The 19,578-nt window shown below is 41.5% G+C and overlaps 3 protein-coding genes across 3 annotated transcripts in view; 2 read left to right on the top strand and 1 right to left on the bottom strand.

Moving 5' to 3' along the window:
* The first annotated feature begins 229 nt into the window (after window positions 1-229).
* On the top strand, window positions 230-5,573 carry LOC111661288 (procollagen galactosyltransferase 2-like). The gene is made up of 12 exons (XM_023414806.2): window positions 230-509; window positions 822-932; window positions 1,075-1,192; window positions 1,327-1,461; window positions 1,547-1,751; window positions 2,658-2,777; window positions 3,201-3,274; window positions 3,368-3,474; window positions 4,110-4,242; window positions 4,366-4,493; window positions 4,598-4,804; window positions 4,951-5,573. Exons 1-12 carry the CDS (start codon window positions 277-279, stop codon window positions 5,234-5,236), a joined length of 1,857 nt encoding a protein of 618 aa, XP_023270574.1. The 5' UTR covers window positions 230-276; the 3' UTR covers window positions 5,237-5,573.
* A 742-nt stretch (window positions 5,574-6,315) lies between these two features.
* LOC111661280 (Krueppel-like factor 13) lies at window positions 6,316-13,287 on the bottom strand. The gene is made up of 2 exons (XM_023414799.2): window positions 12,519-13,287; window positions 6,316-10,831 (listed from the first exon to the last, which is right to left on the bottom strand). The coding sequence occupies exons 1-2, from the start codon at window positions 13,015-13,017 to the stop codon at window positions 10,587-10,589; spliced, it is 744 nt and encodes a 247-aa protein (XP_023270567.1). The 5' UTR covers window positions 13,018-13,287; the 3' UTR covers window positions 6,316-10,586.
* Window positions 13,288-14,828: 1,541 nt separating this feature from the next.
* Window positions 14,829-19,578, top strand: part of apoltp (apolipoprotein lipid transfer particle homolog) — a 34,537-nt gene continuing 29,787 nt past the window's right edge. The window contains exons 1-10 of the mRNA XM_023414791.2: window positions 14,829-14,834; window positions 15,186-15,323; window positions 15,404-15,474; window positions 15,698-15,863; window positions 16,116-16,253; window positions 16,776-16,953; window positions 17,057-17,199; window positions 17,664-17,767; window positions 19,054-19,219; window positions 19,388-19,576. Coding sequence (XP_023270559.2) covers window positions 14,829-14,834; window positions 15,186-15,323; window positions 15,404-15,474; window positions 15,698-15,863; window positions 16,116-16,253; window positions 16,776-16,953; window positions 17,057-17,199; window positions 17,664-17,767; window positions 19,054-19,219; window positions 19,388-19,576 — 1,299 coding nt within the window. The remainder of the gene's footprint in view (window positions 14,835-15,185; window positions 15,324-15,403; window positions 15,475-15,697; window positions 15,864-16,115; window positions 16,254-16,775; window positions 16,954-17,056; window positions 17,200-17,663; window positions 17,768-19,053; window positions 19,220-19,387; window positions 19,577-19,578) is intronic.

Below are 19,578 nucleotides of genomic sequence, written 5' to 3'. Positions count from 1 at the left end.
GTGGAATGAGTGAAAGCTCCGGAACAGCTACAAAAGAGACCTTGAATAGAGATTGGTTTGTCAGCTTGTTACTGGGCTAAGGCGCTGGAACTAACCTCGGTTTTCTTCAGACTCTTTCTCTCTTGCTGTGTGTGTGTGTGTGTGTGTGTGTGTGTGTGTGTGTGTGTGTGTGTGTGTGTGTGTGTGTGTGTTTTATCATGTGTGTGTGAGTCTATCTCTCTCCCTCAGTTGCAACAGTCTGAGGCTGCAGAGACATAAAGGTGCCCTGCTGGAAATATGACTTTTGAATTTGTGGGATTCAGATTATTCATTGTGATTTTAGCAGGAGAGCTCTTCCTGCACACGAGCTCAGAGGAGCTGCCAGCTGATCATCTCCTCCAGCCAGAGTCCTCCCTGCTGAAACCCACAGTGCTGATCACCATCCTCGCACGTAACACACAGCACAGCCTCCCTTACTTCTTGGGATGCATTGACAGACTGGATTATCCGAAGGACCGAATTGCCATCTGGTAAAGTTACATTTATTCTTTGCATTGATTAGTTGATTAATAAAAATGTGTATTTATTTCTGGAAAAAGTAGAGACATTTGCTGGCATTATGTTTATGGAAGAGTTTCTTATGAAAAGATGCTGATTTGTTTGGAAGACCTCACACAAAACAATAAGCCAATGTCTTAATTGGTAGGATTTAGCAAAAGTGACATTAGCACCAACAAGCTAATGCTGATCAGTAAACAAAGCGATTCTCAAACAAGTGAGGAAAGACAGAAAGAAAGAAAGAAAGAAAGAAAGAAAGAAAGAATTACTCTTTGTGATCTCAGGGCAGCGTCTGACCACAATGTGGACAACAGCACCGCCATGCTGCAGGAGTGGCTGAGAGGAGTCCAGCACCTGTACCACTCTGTGGAGTGGAGACCCGTGGATCGACCAAGGTGAACCACTGCCACAAAATACAATGTCTGAGGCAGCAACTTCATTTATTATCCACCATGGTGATTCTGTTTGATGGTGATTTAATGGAGTGGAAGTAAACCTGATCTCCTCTGGTTTTGTTCCTGTCTCTCTTTCTCTCAGCTCTTACGCAGACGAGCAGGGTCCAAAACACTGGTCCGACTCTCGGCTCAGCCATGTGATGAAGTTAAAGCAGGCGGCGCTCAGAGCCGCCAGACGACTTTGGACTGACTACATATTGGTGAGACAGTAAAAGACCCGAAGACAAAAAGAATGATGCATCTGATTGGTCAGAGAATTTATCCACTGTCACAGTATGTGGCGTATCATCAGTTCTGTCATCCACAGCATTAATGTTATTTCTCTGACCCTCAGTTTGTGGACAGTGACAACTTGCTGACAAACCGCCAGGTGCTGTCTGACATGATAGCGGAGAATCTGACTATTGTGGCACCCATGTTGGAATCAAAAAGTCTTTATTCCAACTTCTGGTGTGGCATTACTCCTCAGGTACAGTTTGTTAACAGACATGCAAAACATGGCAATTCCACAAACTGGGATAATGATGGTGTGAAATCTTATAATACCCACACAGGGCTACTACAGACGAACCCCAGAGTATATTCCCATCCGTAAGTGGAAGCGGCAGGGCTGCTTTGCAGTCCCCATGGTGCACTCCACCTACCTGCTGGACCTGAGGCGCAGAGGCAGCCAAGCGTTGGCCTTCCACCCTCCTCACCCCCACTACCCCTACCACCTAGACGACATCATGGCCTTTGCTTTCTCTGCAAGGCAAGCAGGTCAGACCTTTGTCCAAATGTGTTTTGATTTAAGATTCTTTCCCTGTATGAAGTGTTGGCAGTCATCAGTTGTGTAGAGCAGGAAATATACAAACTTTACTGAGCTGGATGTGAATCACTTGGAATAAAATCCACTTCTGAGTTAAATCAATTTGACAAAGAGTTTAGAGAGAAAACACACTCTGTGTTGAACGTCTCTCCATCCGATGTCAGAGTTCGTCTTTAGAGGTTTTCTGACATAAACCAGATTGTGATCGGCATCATTTTTCCCAGTTTGTTGAAATGTGATGAAATAAAACAGTATATACGATCTACAGTACATTACAGTGTGTTTCAATACATAAGGCAAACAAACAGGATCACAGTTTAAAACATGTTCAAGACTTTCATTAAGAGACTTTGTGAATCGTTGTTTTTAATATCTTTATATACACCAGTATATACTGTGCTCACACTAATGGTAATCAGTCTTTAATCTTAAGAATGAAACTGCATTACATTTGGGAAGGTGCTTAAAGTAATTTAATGTTTAACAAAGATGAGACACTTCACTAACATAATTAACATCCTCATTAAAAAACACCTTTATCATTACAAGTCTGTATGAAAGTAATAAAGTAATAGCTGGACCATATGAAATATAGTCACAGTTTGAGTTTACTTATAAAGACACAGGTATAGACATAATATGATTAATATGCATTTAGATATTTACTTTATTACCACTGATTTTAATAATAGTATAAGCATTTCACTTTACACCATGTGGACCAGACTCTTTGTGTGACTACATCATTTTCACGTCATATCTTAATGTATCTTAACCATTAGTGATGAAATGTATCTGCTTTTCACATGATGAGAAGATCTTTGCAGTGAGACCTGAGTTGCTCTTCCCCTCTGCAGGGGTCCAGATGTTCGTGTGCAACAGGGACCGTTATGGATATTTACCTCTGCCCCTCGAGCAAGACCAGACACTGGAGGAGGAAGAGGAGAGTTTCACCCACACACTGACAGAGGCGCTCAGTAAGCTCCTCTGTTTTATGAAGACTGACTCTGTAAGAGAGAATCCTGAACAACAGGAAGAGCTTTAAGTTTCTCTATCTTCAGCCTTTGTTCATCGTTTCCTTGGCCTGTGTGTGTGTGTGTGTGTGTTTGTGTGTGTGTGTGTTAGTGTGTGTGTGTGTAGTGTGTGTGTGTGTGTGTGTGTGTGTGTGTGTCTGTGTAGTGTGTATGAGCATATTTGGCCTTTTTGACTCTCACAGTCCTGACACATGTCTCACTCCTCCGTAAAAGCCCACTGCCTCTCATTTCACCTCCTCTCCGTCTTTCACAGGAGTTAGATTTTGAACTGATCTAAGAAATTCCCCTGAAGCCAAACATCTGTTCTAGAAAAATGTAAATTGACTATATATTTACATGAAATGTCTGTGTGAACTTTCTTTCCAGTCGACTACACCATGAAGCCTTCACAGTATGTGCACCCTGTTCCTAAAGAACCAGGAAAGATGGGATTTGACGAGGTGCAGACACATTTTCAGTGGCACAGTAAAAATGTTTTCCAGTAGCAGAGTGCTGTCTGAGTGAACACTCACTTTATTCTGCCCGACCTCTAGATCTTTCTGATCAACCTGAAGCGCCGCTCAGACCGGCGGGAGAGGATGTTGAGCTCTCTGTCCGTCCTCGGTATCAACGCCACACTGTCAGAGGCCGTGGATGGCAAGTATGACATGCACTAACAGAAGCAGTATTCAGAAGTAAGAATAAACACAGTGTAAAGATCCTCATTCATATTTGACAAAAACTGACAGTGTAGCAGGTAGAGCTCATTTCAGCTACTTTATATTAGTTTATATTGGGTAGTTTAGCTAGCTAGCTATAGCTTTTGATACTTTTGCTTCCGTACTTTAGTAAAATTTTGAATTGAGGACTGTCACTTACAACAGATTCAATTTACACTGTGGTTTTATTTTAAAGGATGTGAACTCTGCTCACACTGCTGCTAGTAACTAGCACATGTGACAGATATGACTGTAGTAGACTGAGTAGATGTATAAAGTGACATGAAATGGAAATACTCCAGTGAAGAACATGCACTTATATTTAGTAACTTTTTATGCAGTTTCTGTATGATCAAATGGGAAATTGGATGTAAGAACTTTTTGTTGGAAAACATAAAAAACTAGAGTTTTTTAATTTAAGTATCTTTAAAGGTGAGATTTAACCATATTAAGTCTCTCTACCTTCATGGAGTAGGAGCTGATGGTGAAATGAGAAACAAGGCTCCAAATGTCAGGAAACGTTTTTCTCAGACTTACACTGACAATGATGAAATGTATTTTCTTTTATTGTCCACAGAGCATTGAACTCCTCTCAGCTGCAGGCCATGGGTATAGACATGCTGCCTGGGTATAAAGACCCGTATTCAGACCGTGTGCTGACTCGAGGGGAGATCGGCTGCTTCCTCAGCCACTACAACATCTGGAAGCAGGTACACTTTAACACTGTGCAGTTCAACGTACCGTGCACTGGAGCTGGTGCGTTTGTGGCGGTATGGACCGGTTTACCTCGAGGCTGCTCATGACAGTTATGGCTGTTGGGTGTCGCCTCCTAGGTGGTGCAGCAGGAACTGCAGCAGGTGCTTGTGCTGGAGGATGATGTCAGATTTGAGCCCAGATTTCGCAGCAGGCTGCTGGCCATCATGGACAACGTGATGAGAGTGGGACTCGACTGGGACCTGATGTAAGTGAGTTTTGGAAAAGGTGCATATTACCATTATTTTTTAAAGGGATTTTCTTTTCTTTTTTTACACAACATGCCTCACTCACTGACCTGTCTCTCTGAAGTTATGTGGGTCGTAAGCGGCTGCAGGTGAAGGAGCCAGAGTTCTGGGTGAAGGGAGTCATTAACCTCGTGCACCCAGGATACTCCTACTGGACCTTGGGGTACGTGCTGTCCCTGCAGGGGGCCGAGAAGCTCCTGCAGGCAAAGCCTCTGCACAAAATGCTGCCGGTTGATGAGTTCTTACCCATCATGTTCAACCAGCACCCCAAGTGAGTCTCATCTACAATTTAAATACTCAAACGTTAACCTTTGAATACCAGTGAAAGCTTTTTGTATTCAGTCTGAACTGAAGTGAAACTGCCTTGTTCTTCTTTTTTTTTTCTCTCCTAACATTCACACTTCCTTGTTCCCTCAGAGACGAGTACATGCAGTATTTTGAGCAGAGGGACCTGAGAGCTTTTTCAGCGGAGCCTCTGTTGCTCTTCCCCACACACTTCACCGGCGAGCCCGGCTACTTCAGCGACACAGAGACATCCACCATCTGGGACGATGAGGCAGTGGAAACAGACTGGGACAGAGACGGAGCCAAACACCGGCGTGAGCAGGAAACTGAGGAGCTTGGGTTTGGACGCGTGGCTTCTCATTCTGCTCGCGGTGACGTGCCTCCCGTCTCTGGCAGCGGACGCAAAGATGAACTCTAACTGGTTCAACAACCTGGGGGCAACCTCTGTGCAGTGTTTCTAAGATGGAAGGTTTTTTTTCTCAGTGTTAATTAGAAGAAACTCAAAGCATAAAACTGAAATAGAAAGTCTAAGAATGACGTTTTATCACAAAGACCTTCCTAAAGACCCAACTCAAAAGCCCTTATCACCTCAGTTGAAATTGGACTTTACTGATACATATTTACAAAATAGCCCACAGTCAAGTCAAGGACCAGGACCACCTGTGAACCAACACAGTCAAACATAGTGTGTAAGTCTTTTTCTGTTACAGCTGTTAAACATTAGACTTAGTTTAAGAAATAAAAGCCCAGAAATACACCCGTTTCTTAATTTCACTACATTGCACTAAAATCTACAGGCAAATACATGGTTTTTGTTATGATGCAACCATGAGAAAAAAAAGATTGAAAACTCTTTTTATACATTTTAATGGCATCAGTCAGTACGGACCTTTTTTCATTTTAACAAGGTTTTGTCAAATTATTGGTCCAATAATCTGGTTTAGTTTGAGTTTTGTGATATAGATTAAATGAAATGTTATAACATGAAATGTTTTTTGTAAAAATTTAATTTTTTGGTATGTAGTAATAATTAGAAAGTGTCATACAAATATCTTCCGACAAAAAGGATCTTATTAGATCCTAAAAGTTGTATTTTTAACATTATAATATTAAATAGTCATTTTCCTTTTAGTCGTGGTGGCAGCAACAAACAAATATAACAAATGAAAGTGAACCTACCATTTTGTTTAGATCAGGGAAAAGAGCAGAAACAGCATCTAATGGAGACAAGTCCAAGATGGAGGCTTTAATCAAAGACTCCAGTCCTGACACTGACACGTTAACACAACCTGAGGCGCATCACCGCGTCAAGAAGTCACTTCTGTCTTTCAACAGTTGCAACATGATGCTCTTCAGTCATAAGCTTAGGACTCTAACTCATTATTGAATATCAGCTGAACCACATTACTCTCCTCAATAAGTCGATTCTGTTATTTCATTGAGTCCGACACTTTTTTAGTGTGACTTTTCACCAGAAAAAAAACATTCACACAACCATCAACTTAAGGATTTTTATTTTAAAAAAAAAAAAAAAAGCACTGGTATTTTCATGTCAAGCAAACAATGGAACTATTTAATATTAGTACTGTTCCATATCACAAAGTGAGTTATGAAAAGAATAATTAAACCACACAAATGATACGTTTTGTTTGTAATAAATTAATCGGCATAACAAAAGAAATAAAACATGCTTGTACTTCGGTGTTGCACAGGAAATATTGAAAGTCCAATGCTCAAAATTTAAGACACCTGAGAATATAAATATCAAAACAGCTTGTTGCAGCAATTATTTAGTTCCACAGTTCCTCCTATTCACCTTAACTAAAGCTTTGAAAGAGGATTTTAAAAATTACATTAATGTAAAAATTAGGCATCAATTTAAAAAACATCCGTTTCTGTACAATGTGCATATCTGAATTAGTGTGGTGACAAGAGAAATTATCGCTTTTTTTTTCTTTTTCTTCTCAGCAAGGCAGCGCAGCAAAAATTAAATCCAAAGTGGATAATGCTCGTCTGTCATCAAGCCACATTCAGTGATATGAACAAACAGATTTGGACTGAGCTCTTTCAATCAATATCTGCAGTGAAGTGACAGTCTACAGGTATTTTTTTACATTTTAATAACACTTCTCAGCCTCTGCCCCAGCCAGCAGTGACTCTTTCCCTTGGTAACTTAAACAGCTGCTGAGCTTTGATGACAGGGACTGTTGGTGCACGATTTATCCAGTAGATTCATTTACCACTGTCTATTAACAACAGAAGTTCATTGAGGCAGGGAAACAGAAACTCTGTTGCTACACAGGTAGTAGTGATGTTGCATATACAGACAATAGAAGGACAAGGCTACATAACAGACCACCTAGCTGATAAAAACTGAAACCCAAGGCTCAATGGCTTTATAGGAATTTCTGAAAGATAGGTTGGATGGATGCTGTACAGATACCGCAAAGGAAAGAAAAAATCTGTGAGGTATGTTCTTCTTGTGATATTATAGCTTTGAGACCCGGGCAGAGTCTGAGTGAAAAGACACTTCCATCTGTTAGAAAAGATGGAAGGATATATTTCCATTTGACAACGTAGAAAACAGGTATATTGTGTGTGTTCCTTTGTTAAACAGTCCATGTGTTCAAGGTTACTGCCAGCAGCAACCAAAAACTGTCAACAGATTGAACCTCTGAGGAAATGTGTACAAAATTCCAAAGCATGGCATTCACTACAATGAGTACAGTTCCTGTTCAAATCAACAGATCAACAGTGAAATGGCATATGAAGATGGTTTGACGTGTGAAGATGGTTTGACGTGTGAAGATGGTTTGACGTGTGAAGATGTTCTCTTTGATCTTAGTGTGGAGGAAACAAAGTCGACAGACCTGGGAGCAACGAATGACGTATGTCCCATCTAGAAAATTAAATCAAATTCATTTCAAAATTCAAATTAAACAAATTCCACAACATGAGATGGCCTGGGTGACTAAGCAAACACTAAAATAAACAAAAGTAAAAACAACAACTACCCAGTTCTTTTATCACGCTTTCTAAAGCACTTGGACAAAAAGGCAGTTTTACAAACCATTGGTTATTAACACATTAGCAAAGTTCCACAGTGCTTGCTTGTAGAAGCATAGTAACAGTGCAAGCCATTACACTATTCAGCCAAATACACCTGTAAGAAAAAAGTGCCATATTGCATAATGAGTATTTGTAATGAGCCCAGAGGAGGACATATATACCTATACAATGATTCAACTGTAAACATGGTGCAAAGTAGTTATGACATAGTTTAAGGCTTTCAGAGTTTCCTGAAGTATTGTTGTTCACTGAGATAAAGGAATATGTACATGAGTTGGACAAACAGTGTGGAAACATTAAAAAAAGAAAAGATTCAACCTCTCTAGAATCAGACCTGGACACTGCATGTACGCCAATAGATTTTAAATATCTACTTTACATGAGGTTTGCTTGATTCTGTTAAACGTGAAAATAATTTTTCTGTAATAATTCCTAAAATACATGAGGTTTGTTTTGGCAGGATTGGAATATTGAGGTTCCAGCTTGCTCAAATGTACTAAAGTTTTTTAATAAATCCTCATTTGTGTTTGTTTTTTCCAGCATAGTACCAAACCTTTATAACAGCGGCAATTTTAATTTATCAAACACAAATGTAATAACATCATTAATGGCTGCATCCCATTTAGAAGTGTCTGCCTACAAGTACTGTGCATGCTGGTTCAATGGCACACCTGCAGAGAACAGAGCCATCGTTATCGTTAGTTACACCTGTACTTCTGCTGCTTTGACAAGTTATAACGTCCTCCACAATAAAGGTCTACTGGTATTAGCTCTCCTAAATGGGGACAGACTGACCATGTTTAAATTACTTTGATATATTTTATACAAATTTTGAGTTAAGACCGCAGTTTGCCGGCTGTTGAAACTCAAACCGTGTAAAGAAACATCTTGCACACCTGATCCTGAAAAATATGTTCAGCCATCTGGCTCCACACCCCTGATGAGTGGGGTGAATGCTTTTACTTTGAAGGCAGCGAGCTGAATATCAAGCTCAACTCATGTCATCTTTTTCTCCCTAAATATTTTGATATTATCACATACACTTTTCCCAGTTCTGTCGCTAACGAAAATGTAAATAAAAAAAAAAATAAATAAACATACACACTGACACTCACAGGCAATACCATCCTATCAAGCGTATACTGTTACCCCTAATATAAGGACTACAATTCATCACGTATTAATTCTGCTGCTAGTAGCTTTACCATGTTTCTACATTAAAAGCTTATATACATTTGCATCAGTATTAGACATAATACTACTGTGTATTATGTGTCAGCATTTCATGAATGATTACTGATCAAGCCTCAAGGATGGCGTGCAAACAGCTCTTCTACAGTGAAGTTTGATCCACTTTCTGGCAAAATTAATATTTGATCTATTGTTAAATTCGATATATTGACAAATATCACCTCAATGTTGTTTACTAATGCAAAAAAAAAAAAAAAAATCAAGGAATGTGTCATCACTAAAACTTTGAATATGGACTGGCAAAGCTAAAAACAAACAAACAAAAAAAGCTAAAAAGCTTCTAGTCACTGCTTCGCTACCTAACATCACAATATTGTGCTACTCATGGTAAATAAATGGTACTGAAGAGTACAACAATAATCAGCAAATTAACCACAAGAAAACAGAGGAGTTTTGGCCGATGATGAATGTGCAGATTTGTACAGAAAACGTGAAAAATCCCTGCAATTTGTGAAAGTGTTTCAGTTTGAGAAAATGAGGTTATGTTTAGGGTTGGGTTTATTTTACCGAATAAAATCTGCTTCATGATTCCGATTCTTATCGAACCCTGATTAAGAAAGAAAAACCAGAATATGTGGAAAGCAAAAACCACATTTATTTTTTACAAGGTTTTGACTGATAAACTTTTTTTTGTTTGTTTTTGGTTAAAAGAAAGACAAATATATATTCTCTGTTTGCCATGCAAACTTGAATTGATTTTAAAGTAGTTTTTACTTTCTGAAGCATTAATAAATGGCTTTTCAGAATTTTTGCATCAGTCTGATAGGCACCTTGATTTGTCCAGCATTTAATTCAGAGGACAAACCAAAAACTGACATTCCCATCTGGTTATTTGATCTATAAAACGTTTCACCATTGAATTTCAGTATGTTATCACACAGGATATTAAAATGCTCTGCATTCTTACATCATGTCATCATATTAAAATGACTTTCCTCCCTCACATATTTATTTTCATACAGTGATCACATTTCATTGTATTATTAGTCTTTTGTGAAGCGTAGTTTCACTTTTGAAACCTAGCTCCAGTCTGCCACATTGTAAACATCATACACGTGCTTTGATACACGTGTAACCTGCAATGTAAATGGAAGTGCAGTTAGTTCAGACTCTGCTTTCAGGAAACGATAAGTGGAATCGAAAAGCACATTTGTTAACAAATCCTCAGTTCTTATAGATTTGAAACATTCTCAATACCCAACCCTAGTTATGTTGAGCAGGTGGATAGTGGTCACATGACTCATCTGTGTGGATGGAGAGATGAGGCTACTTCCCCCTCTCATCCAGCTCTGTGTGTGTTCGCTTGTGTATGTGCACATTTTACAGTACAACACAACAATGCTCAATCCTAATCAGTGGATCTGATTGTAGCTGGTTAACTTGAAACCACCGACATCTTCTGTGCTCTGCTGACCCCAGTACACAGGAAACCCCCATCCCAAACCATCCTAATGGTGCACAGCTGGGCTGGAAGCAGAGGATGCGCCCTTGTTGCGTCCCAACATGGCGGGCTGGAAGTCAGGATGACGGCGGGCGTGCTTGATCAGGTGGTCGCTGCGCATGAAGCGCTTGTCGCACAGTGGGCACAGGAAGCGTTTTTCTCCTGTGTGGGTGCGGGTGTGGCGTGCAAGCTCATCGGAGCGGGCGAACTTCTTCTCGCAGTCAGGCCAGGTGCATGGGAATGGCCTCTCACCTGCAGCATGGACACAGAAGAGAGCAGGGTTAACCAGTAAGCACCATGTCATTGACCGCTTACAATACAACAAGTTTACGTTACAAGCATGCAAAAGATTTGTTTAATGACTAAAAACATGTTAGAAGCAGTAACAGGAGACTTGATTAGTGCAAAGCAGTGTTGCTCACCATTTGGCCTATAAAATGTCAGAAGATATGTATAAATCCAAGGTGACATCTTGTTTTGTCTGACCAACAGCGCTAAACTGCAAAATATTTGCTTTCTATTACATAACACAAAGAAATACAGTAAATCCTCGCAACTAAGATGGAAACCAGGGAACTTTTAGCTAGTTTGGCTTTGAAAATGGCCAAACGACTGATTATCAAAATAGCTGTCGATTAATTCTACACTGACCAACTGATCGATTAATTTAAATTGAATCTCTTCAGCTCCAAGATGTGCAATTTATGTATATGTAACAGCTGGGTAGCTGGATTCATACTTCAAAGAATAGTTTGAATAAACACATAGATTGTGACATGAATCCACAGCCTGCATTTTTTTTTTTTATGGAATATGGTGGAGACAAAAAATATTAATCTCTACATAGTTAAATACGTGACAAAACATTTCTAGGATTTAGATTCTCCAGATAAGTCTTCATAATCTACTAGTAGCCTTAATCTCTTGCAGGCAACACGAGTCAAACCCCCGATAAGCGAGTAGGATGCTCGGTGCCATTTTCAAGATCACAAAGCCAAGCCACGTTGTTGTTGTAGGACTCTTTGAGGGCGTTCCCACCACAGTTCCTTTGAGCCGCTTCCTGCCCTTAATCCGTTTGCGCCTGCTCAGTGACCCCGAACACACCGATTCCCCTCATTTTGCGAAATAAAAAAAATAAATCACATGAACATTTACTACGTGCCACAGAGCTCTGCTATCATTCTCTCTGGCCTGTTTCCAACTAAATCTAGCTTTTAACATCGTGCCAACACACGATTGCGATCTAAAGTAACAAAACGGATTGTTAAGTGATTTGAAACAACATATTCTGCCATATTGCCTCAGCAAACACCCCAAAAACTAATGAAAAGGTGTAGTATGTCACATTCAGGGCTGACGCATCCACTATCGGGCGCGCCTCCCTCTACAGCTCTCCGTCATACGGTTTATTAAAAATGCTGCAGATAAAGCCCATGTGAGCTCATCAGCAGACCCCCACGAAGAGGATGTGATGCCCACAAAAAAAACGAGAAGCCAAACATCGAGCACTTGCTGCCACCATCAACAGGAGAGGCTGTGTCCGACAATGAACTCACTGCCCCCGACGTTAAGGTTTCGTCTTACGTTCATTTCATATGCAAATCCAATCGGGAGGAAGACCTTCGTCACCGGTTTTAACGTCCAGCCCAGTTCTTTTGTTAGTTTACTTCTTTGTCAGAGACTCTGAAGGGGAGTCTTTCTGTCCGTCCCTCTTTGTTTGGCCACGTTATTTAACCAAGTTGGAGGTAAATGAGGAAAAAACAGCCACCACCATGCTGCTATGAACTAATCCCATTGAGTACAACATAGCTTCCCACATTAGCTGATATAATGGTCATAACAATACGGGTGTGAATGTCACCGACAAAGCAGAAGTTGAGGACAAAGTTTATATTCAGGTGTTAGCTACACAACGTGTGAGCTTTTGTTGTCTCCATACCTGTGTGTGTCCGGATGTGTGCCTTCAGGTGGGACGATTTCCCGTAAACTCTGTCGCATCCGTCAAAAGTGCACTGATGTCGCTTCACCGGGGACCGCGGGGCCCCCACGCCTCCTCCTCCCCCCCTCAGCTGCTGCTGCTGTCCGGGGATCGGGGTGGCGGAGGGGGTCATGGTAGGAGTGGTTGGGTCGGACAACGTGGTGTAACCGCTCTCTCCACATGATGAGTTACTGTTCTCCGAGTAGGCCGACATGGGGCGGAACTTACCGTGCAGGTCGGTGAGGATACCGGCCACCGCCAACATGTTCGCCCCCTCCAGCCCCAGAGTCTCCCGCACTTCCCTATCCTCTCTCGACCCGTCGGGCTCCCCAGGGAGCAGGCCCACCATGGCCGGCTGGCTGGCGGGGACGACCGGGGTGGGTCTATGCAGGACAGGACCGCTAGATATCGATACCAGACACTCGGCAGCGAAATAATCAGACGAAGCAGTCAACGACATCGTTATCTGCTTTGCTTTGTTGGCTTTAGCTAGAAAAAAAAATAACGAAAAAAAATCCGCCAGGAGGGGCTAACGGTAGTCTGATCCCGACCTCGTTTTCATCAAACTCGTCGAACTAACCGTTCCCAGTTGAGCCTTGAAACCGCCATACAGCGTGTCAGTAGTTTGAGAATTACTAAGTAAGTCAAAGAAAAGGCACAAAAATCTATAATAATGTACTAAAACCGTGTTAATACCTCCGGACCAACATGCGTGCACCTCTCAGTCTGACGGTTCATTGTGTCTGAGCCTCAGAGTAGCCGGTCAAACCTACGCCCCCCCAGGATGCATTCAGGGACTATCAGTGAAAATGTTTTGGAGGGTGTTTATCCGTTTGAATCTCTGTAAAGGCCAAATCAGTGCTTTTATTTTGTCGTTACTGTAACTGCAGTATCGATTTGCAAAGTGATACATTTAACTTAATGCCCTAAAGCAAGTCACAAATCGCACTATCAAGCACAAATGGAAAAATCTGTCACTTAGTTGTGCTATTTAAGTGTATTTTACACATTACCTCCAAACTGCAAGGATAATTATTTTATATTTTGGCATTCTAAAATATATTTGCCATAATTAATGTAACAAACTAACCTACCACTACTATCTGAAGACCTGAAAGTTTGGGTGAAAGCGGGTTAACGGTATTTTTCAAATGGAGTTCTTAAATACTACTTTTCCAAGTGTTTGAATGCAGCGTCACTCCGCGGTACGCGCTATCTGACGTCGGAAGCTCGGGCGTGGACCGCGGCGGGTGCATCGTGGAAAGTAGGTGGCAGGCAGCTTGGGTAATGATGGGGGGAAGGAGATTGTGATGAAAGGCTTGTTGGATAATTTAACTTGAGCCCAGTCAAACGCTGGAGAATGTGGCTGAGTGGTGGAGGGCTTTTCAGTTCAGTGGGCCGTGATAACCCCACCAAATCTCCACTTTTTCATTTGTTTTTATCCATAAGACACAGACACTAGATGTTTCGCCCCTCTTTTGCCTACTCTCAACTGTACTTGTTTGTCTTCAGAAAAGTCTGAATCGGCCTTTAAGAGGTTAGAACCCATATTGGTTGTGTGGTTTATTGATTATGGTCATATTGACAGTGTGTGTGTGTATCCTCCAAACAAATCTATTTAATTGTAAGGATGGTATAATAGCATAAACACTTTGGTTGTTATTTCATGCTTTGTTTTGTTGTGCTGTTTTTTGTACTATGTTAAAAGGTGTTCTCATTGTCCACTTCTTCATAATGCACCTTGCTATATGATCTAACTATGTCTCAGACTGGATATCTGCTGCCTGCCCATCCCCTTTAAACTGTTTAACTTTCCTTCAATAAACAGAATTTTCTCCCCATATGAGGCTCATGTCTTATGTCTGTCCAAGTCAATGAGAGTATAGGAAAACCTCATTTTTTTATGAGGCCCTGTGCAGTGTCAAGTGATTGGCTCAGTGGATGTTTGTAGCTCCAGTCTGGAAGGTATTTCCTGATTGGTTGCTGTGAGCAGTATGGGTCACTGTGGAAGCCCACGTACAAGTGTGGTCATTCAGTGGCTGTGAACAGTGCTTGGTTTTCATCTCACTTACATGTGGAGGCTCGGAGGCAGCCAGACCTGCTGTGACTTGGGGTTGCTATGGCCGTGTCCTTATTATGGCTTCATTGTCTACATGTTATACTGATTTTCCTCCTACTACATGGTGAGTTTTATGGCTTTTGATGTGAGATATGTGAATTTTTAATGTGTTATTTTCCACTGAAAACACAGTCAACTGGTGTCACGATGACATGACTGTGAGTGTTACAGATGTATAGAAATAAGTTATAAATAGAAAAAAAGTTATATCATTTGTCAGCAATTCTGAGATGTTTGTACCTGACTCTCTGTGCAGTAGGTGATTGCTTTCAGGTGGAACCAAATCTCTGTGATTCAAGTTGTGCTGGTGAGAATTTTGTTTGTTTCTCCCTTTCATGCACGTTGCATCTGATGCATGCTAATTGACAAATACATCCATATACGTTTTGTTTCTTTTCTGTGTTGATTAGCAAATCACAAGATTTTCCTCAATGATTTTTTCTTTTTTTGATTTTTTATTGTATTATTTCATGTCCACAGGGCTTCCTACCCCTGACTTGTCCTTTCAGAGAGGGGTGAGGTATACTTACAGGTATAGCACGACAATTACCACCACCCTTCATGGCTCCAATGCTGGCAGGAATGGACTGGCTTTGGACTGTGTGGTTGATATTGATGTGGTCTCCAAGTGTCACCTAATGATGCAGGTCAGCTTCGTTAAAACTGTTTGTAAAATACTGCAAAAAGTCTATGATAATGTGGTTTCATGTACACGTTTGTCCAACAGATTAGGAATCCGCAGATAAAACGGCTTTCCCCTCAGAAGGAACACTCTGTGCAGCGCTTAAAAAGCCTGAGGTAATACATGCAATTGAGTGAATGAATGCATGATTTACCTTTTATCTGCTCAGTTATTTTGCATATGTGCATGTGGTCTCAGTCTGCAGTGTTCACAGTGAAAATCCAGGTCATTTTGGAATGCTACAACTGTTTTTCCTATGAATGTGATACTCTTTTAGGACGCTCCACTTGTCTGTGTTATCGGGTCTCAGGGGGCTCATCTGGTGTTTTTGTTTCTCAGGGAGTCACTAGAGAGAACGCGCCTCAAGTTCTCCCTCCAGGGGGGAAAGGTCACGGCCCTCTGTCGCCAGGAGGGGGAGCAGGTGTGGGCCCTCAACATTAAAAGGGCTCTACTGAGCATGCTCCAGACCTCCCGTACGACCGCCAGACAGGAAATGGAGGTGAGGGTTCATAAGGGTCATGGTCTATGTAGTATGTGCCCAGTTTACACAGATATTTACATGTAAAGAGATTTGTATAAATCTGTGCAGGAAACCAGTCTTAATGGAGATTTCAGAATAAAACAAGAGCAACAACAGCTCCGTCTATAGTCTGACAGATACCACCTCTACTCTTACTACTAACAATAACTGACATTAACACCATCATGCCATAATATGTTGTGATTATCTGACTTTCCTTTACTGCCTCTCTCTCAGACAGATGTGTACGGGACGTGCAGCAGCAGATATGAGAGGCGAGGACCGGTGTTGTTAAAGACCAGGGATCTAAAACAGTGCCAAGAGTCCAGACTGGCAAACTTCTGGCCTCATTCAGTGGCTTTAACTGAAGATACAGTGAGTTCACTCCTCTGTCTGTTCAAAATGTATGGTAACGTATCTGCCATTGAGGACACTGAGGTCTTGGACTTTTTCTGGGAATTTTGGGGGACATATACTCTCAATAATTATAAAGATACGCCAGTGTTATAGGCTGATTCCAATAGTTTGAGACTCAGTATATTTGAATATGATTACCTTTAGGTACAATAAATTTATAAAGGATTTAGTTTTTCTTCAACAGAAACAGACATTTAGACTCTCGTTTCAGGAAGCAGAAAAATAGGCACGGGGGGTTGGATTGCAGGACTTTGACCCACAACCACATCAATTCTAAAATCGCAGCTCTGGCACTTAAGGCAGATTTTTTTCTATCTGACTACAAGAAAAAAGGAAGTTGAAAAAGGGTGATGACACTGGTTGTCACTTGAGATTTTTCTGTACCACAGAATAAGAGGTTATGTTTTTTTAGACCACTATTATAAATATAACATCAGTCATTGATTCTCAAGGGAGGTTTGTTTCCTGTCTTTTTGCTAGTCAGTGCAGTCAGAACTACACTGTGTTCAGCGCCATGGATCTACAGTGATGGAGGAGGTCAACTGCACTGAAGCTGTTTCCATGGTAACATGGTCCAGGCCTGCAGGGTCAGTGAAGACCCAAACAGTGTCTACGCTGCTCCTGCTCAGAGCCCAGCCAGGGAGTCCTTCTGCAACAGGTCAGGAACCATTTTGCTCTATAAAATAATGTTGCATTTCTGTATCAGCTTGAACTGTATGAGCGACAGATCCTGATGCTTGTTCCCCTCATTGCTCCGGCAGATTCTTTAAGTCATGGTGTGCTAACCAACCTGCAGTTTGAAGACGAAGGAGCTGCACGGCCAGGAAAACCCAAGTCATCAACACTACAGCAAACCAGTCAGACCGTCAGGATGTTATGTAGCATCACCTCAGACCCACAACTGGTAGGCCTCAAATGCAACAGGTTTTTAAGAGGCTTTTTAACTGTATTTATCTGTAAGAAATACTCATTGTGTGTTTCAGTTTACCTGATTTACGCTTTAGGTGCTGCCGCTCCTTCAGCAATGAATATGAATCACTTTTAAGTAGGCTGTCCCTGCCAGACCGCTGTAAGCTTGTTTGGGTTTGTAAGTTGTGGTTTGACTTCCCCTGAGGCTTTGCTGTGTATATGAGCCAATGATTTTAATGTCTCCCATACACAGGAGGTTAGTCAAACCCAGTCTGGCAACCTTCAACATAGTCTATTTACTTGGGAACTGTTTAAAAGAGGCCCTCAGAGCCAAAGGCTGACACCCTGTGATATAATTACTGTTTGGGGATCAGGGGATCAATGAGATGAAAATGTATGTTCACAGTTCTGCCGGAGGCCATATGTCCATATATGTGTGTCCATTTTATCTGCTCCTAGGTCTCACAAGAGTTCCTTCAACTGGCTTTCCAACTGAGAGATCTGACTCTCTCTCAACTCAAGACACTCTGGCAAGAAGCGTCTTTCAAGTGCCGCGATGACTGGTCAGTATTTTTTTTTTTGTGCACAGTCCTTCGTAGTATATCAATGTGTCTCCAACATAGCTGTGTCAGTGGCACACTCTGCGTTATAGATGTATAGTAAAACATCTAATCTAGCAGCAATGGTGAAAGGACTCTTGTTTATGCCTTATAATGAGAAAAATACACAGCCCCTGGCCCGAGTCATGACGTAAACAAAGGACAGTCTGTGTGGGACAGTAGACAACTTAATGAGAAACTGCTCTGAGGCACAGATGACCCAACATGCCAGTGTCTTCTCCTCACTTCATAGTATCATCTACCACTGAAAATAGCAAATACCGCCTTCATCACAGAGCACATTTTGACTTGTCAAACACAGGTGTGTCTAATAACCTAATTAACCCACACTGCAGTTAGTGGTGGCAGCTCCTCATATTGTGCGTTCTGGTTCACCGCATGGGTTTAAGGTGACGTACAACACTTTGAGAAAATTGATATGTTTATATGTTAGCTGTTAGCTTAGCATTAAGACTGGAGACAGCTGTGAAGGTGACAAACCCTGCCTGGCAGCACCTCTAAAACTCACTAATTAAAACGTTATATCTTGTATGTTTGATCGATACAACACTGAGCTGTAAAAGCGACACGTTGTGGGGTGGGGAAGGAGTGTTTTGCTTTGTTTTGTTTTTTAGCCAAGCAACCAGCGGAGAATTCAGGAAGTCACTGCAGCCAGCCAAGTATACATGTAAAACCACAGTGTGTCAAGAGTTACACCTTTGTTTTTGCATGGATTAAACAAACAAGATATAATATGGCAAGTGAAAACATCAGATGAAATATCTTTTCACAGTTACAATTTAAAGAGTTTAGCACAAAGAAACAGTCACATGTCTTTTTTACACCTTTTTATGTGTTAAACAAACAAGGTATAATAAGTTCATCAGTCAGCTTTAGTGGTGTTGGTAGGAAGACTTTTTCCTGTCGTTATGCAAAGCGTCTCTAACTGGCTGCTGGCTGTATTTACTGTAGAGACACAGGAGTGGGATCCATCCTCTCATTGAACTCTTGGTATGAAAAACTGAACTGACGCCTGTGTTTGATAAGTCGACATTTCCACTGTGAGAATGATTTATATTAAATAAAGTATTCACTGAACTCCGCCGCAAAATACAATGAACACAGTTTTCTTATACATCATAGCTTTACATTAACCTTTAACAACATTGTAACACCATGTCATACTGCATGACACAGGTTAAATCCATACAGCAGAGACTAATACTGATGTTGATGAACTGTTTGGACAGGCAGCCGTTGTTAGATGCATTACCAGCGTGTGGGTCTGAAAACTGCATCGTTCTACTGACCGACCTAATGAGGAACAAAGAGTTGGAGGAGGAGCAGGCTCACTCTTTCCTCACCACCATAGCCCTCATCCCTCATCCATCCCCACAGATCATCGACTCCATCAATGTAGGAACCTGTGTGTGATATTAACGACGACCTAAATGTCTCACCAAAGCTATATGCTGTTATTCACTCATGAGATATAGTAGTCAGATTGATGTCAGTAGAGATCTCTTATAGAAATCCAACCCAGCAGTGTGTGCTGAGTGTACTGCATTGCTGCTCTTTGTGTAGGCCTTACTGGAGCTCCCAGAGGTGCGGTCCAAGGCCTTGTTGGCTGGATCATCTTTGGTCTATCAGCTGTGCCGGAGGTCCCAAACCTCCTGCAGTGAGCTTCCTCCCGTACGGACCCTCATGCAGACACTAGAGGAAACTCTGAGGGAAGGCTGCGAGGGAGAAGAACCCACTCAAGTGAGAGACAAAGT

This window comes from Seriola lalandi, unplaced genomic scaffold, assembly GCF_002814215.2.
Source record: "Seriola lalandi dorsalis isolate HSWRI2012SDOR001 ecotype SW California unplaced genomic scaffold, Sedor1 jcf7180002054542, whole genome shotgun sequence".
In the NCBI taxonomy this organism is placed as follows: domain Eukaryota; kingdom Metazoa; phylum Chordata; class Actinopteri; order Carangiformes; family Carangidae; genus Seriola; species Seriola lalandi.
The sequence above is the reverse complement of the archived record's forward strand: the minus strand, read 5'-3'. Positions and strand labels throughout refer to the sequence as shown.

Excerpts from the sequence above, each read along its gene's own strand:
- LOC111661288 (XM_023414806.2), top strand. The coding sequence starts at position 277 with ATGACTTTTGAATTTGTGGGATTCAGATTATTCATTGTGATTTTAGCA. Across the intron at positions 3,275-3,367 it reads GAAAGATGGGATTTGACGAG|ATCTTTCTGATCAACCTGAA; the intron begins GTGCAGACACAT and ends CCCGACCTCTAG. Across the intron at positions 4,243-4,365 it reads ACTACAACATCTGGAAGCAG|GTGGTGCAGCAGGAACTGCA; the intron begins GTACACTTTAAC and ends GTCGCCTCCTAG.
- LOC111661280 (XM_023414799.2), bottom strand. The coding sequence starts at position 13,017 with ATGTCGTTGACTGCTTCGTCTGATTATTTCGCTGCCGAGTGTCTGGTA. Across the intron at positions 10,832-12,518 it reads ACACATCCGGACACACACAG|GTGAGAGGCCATTCCCATGC; the intron begins GTATGGAGACAA and ends TCCATGCTGCAG.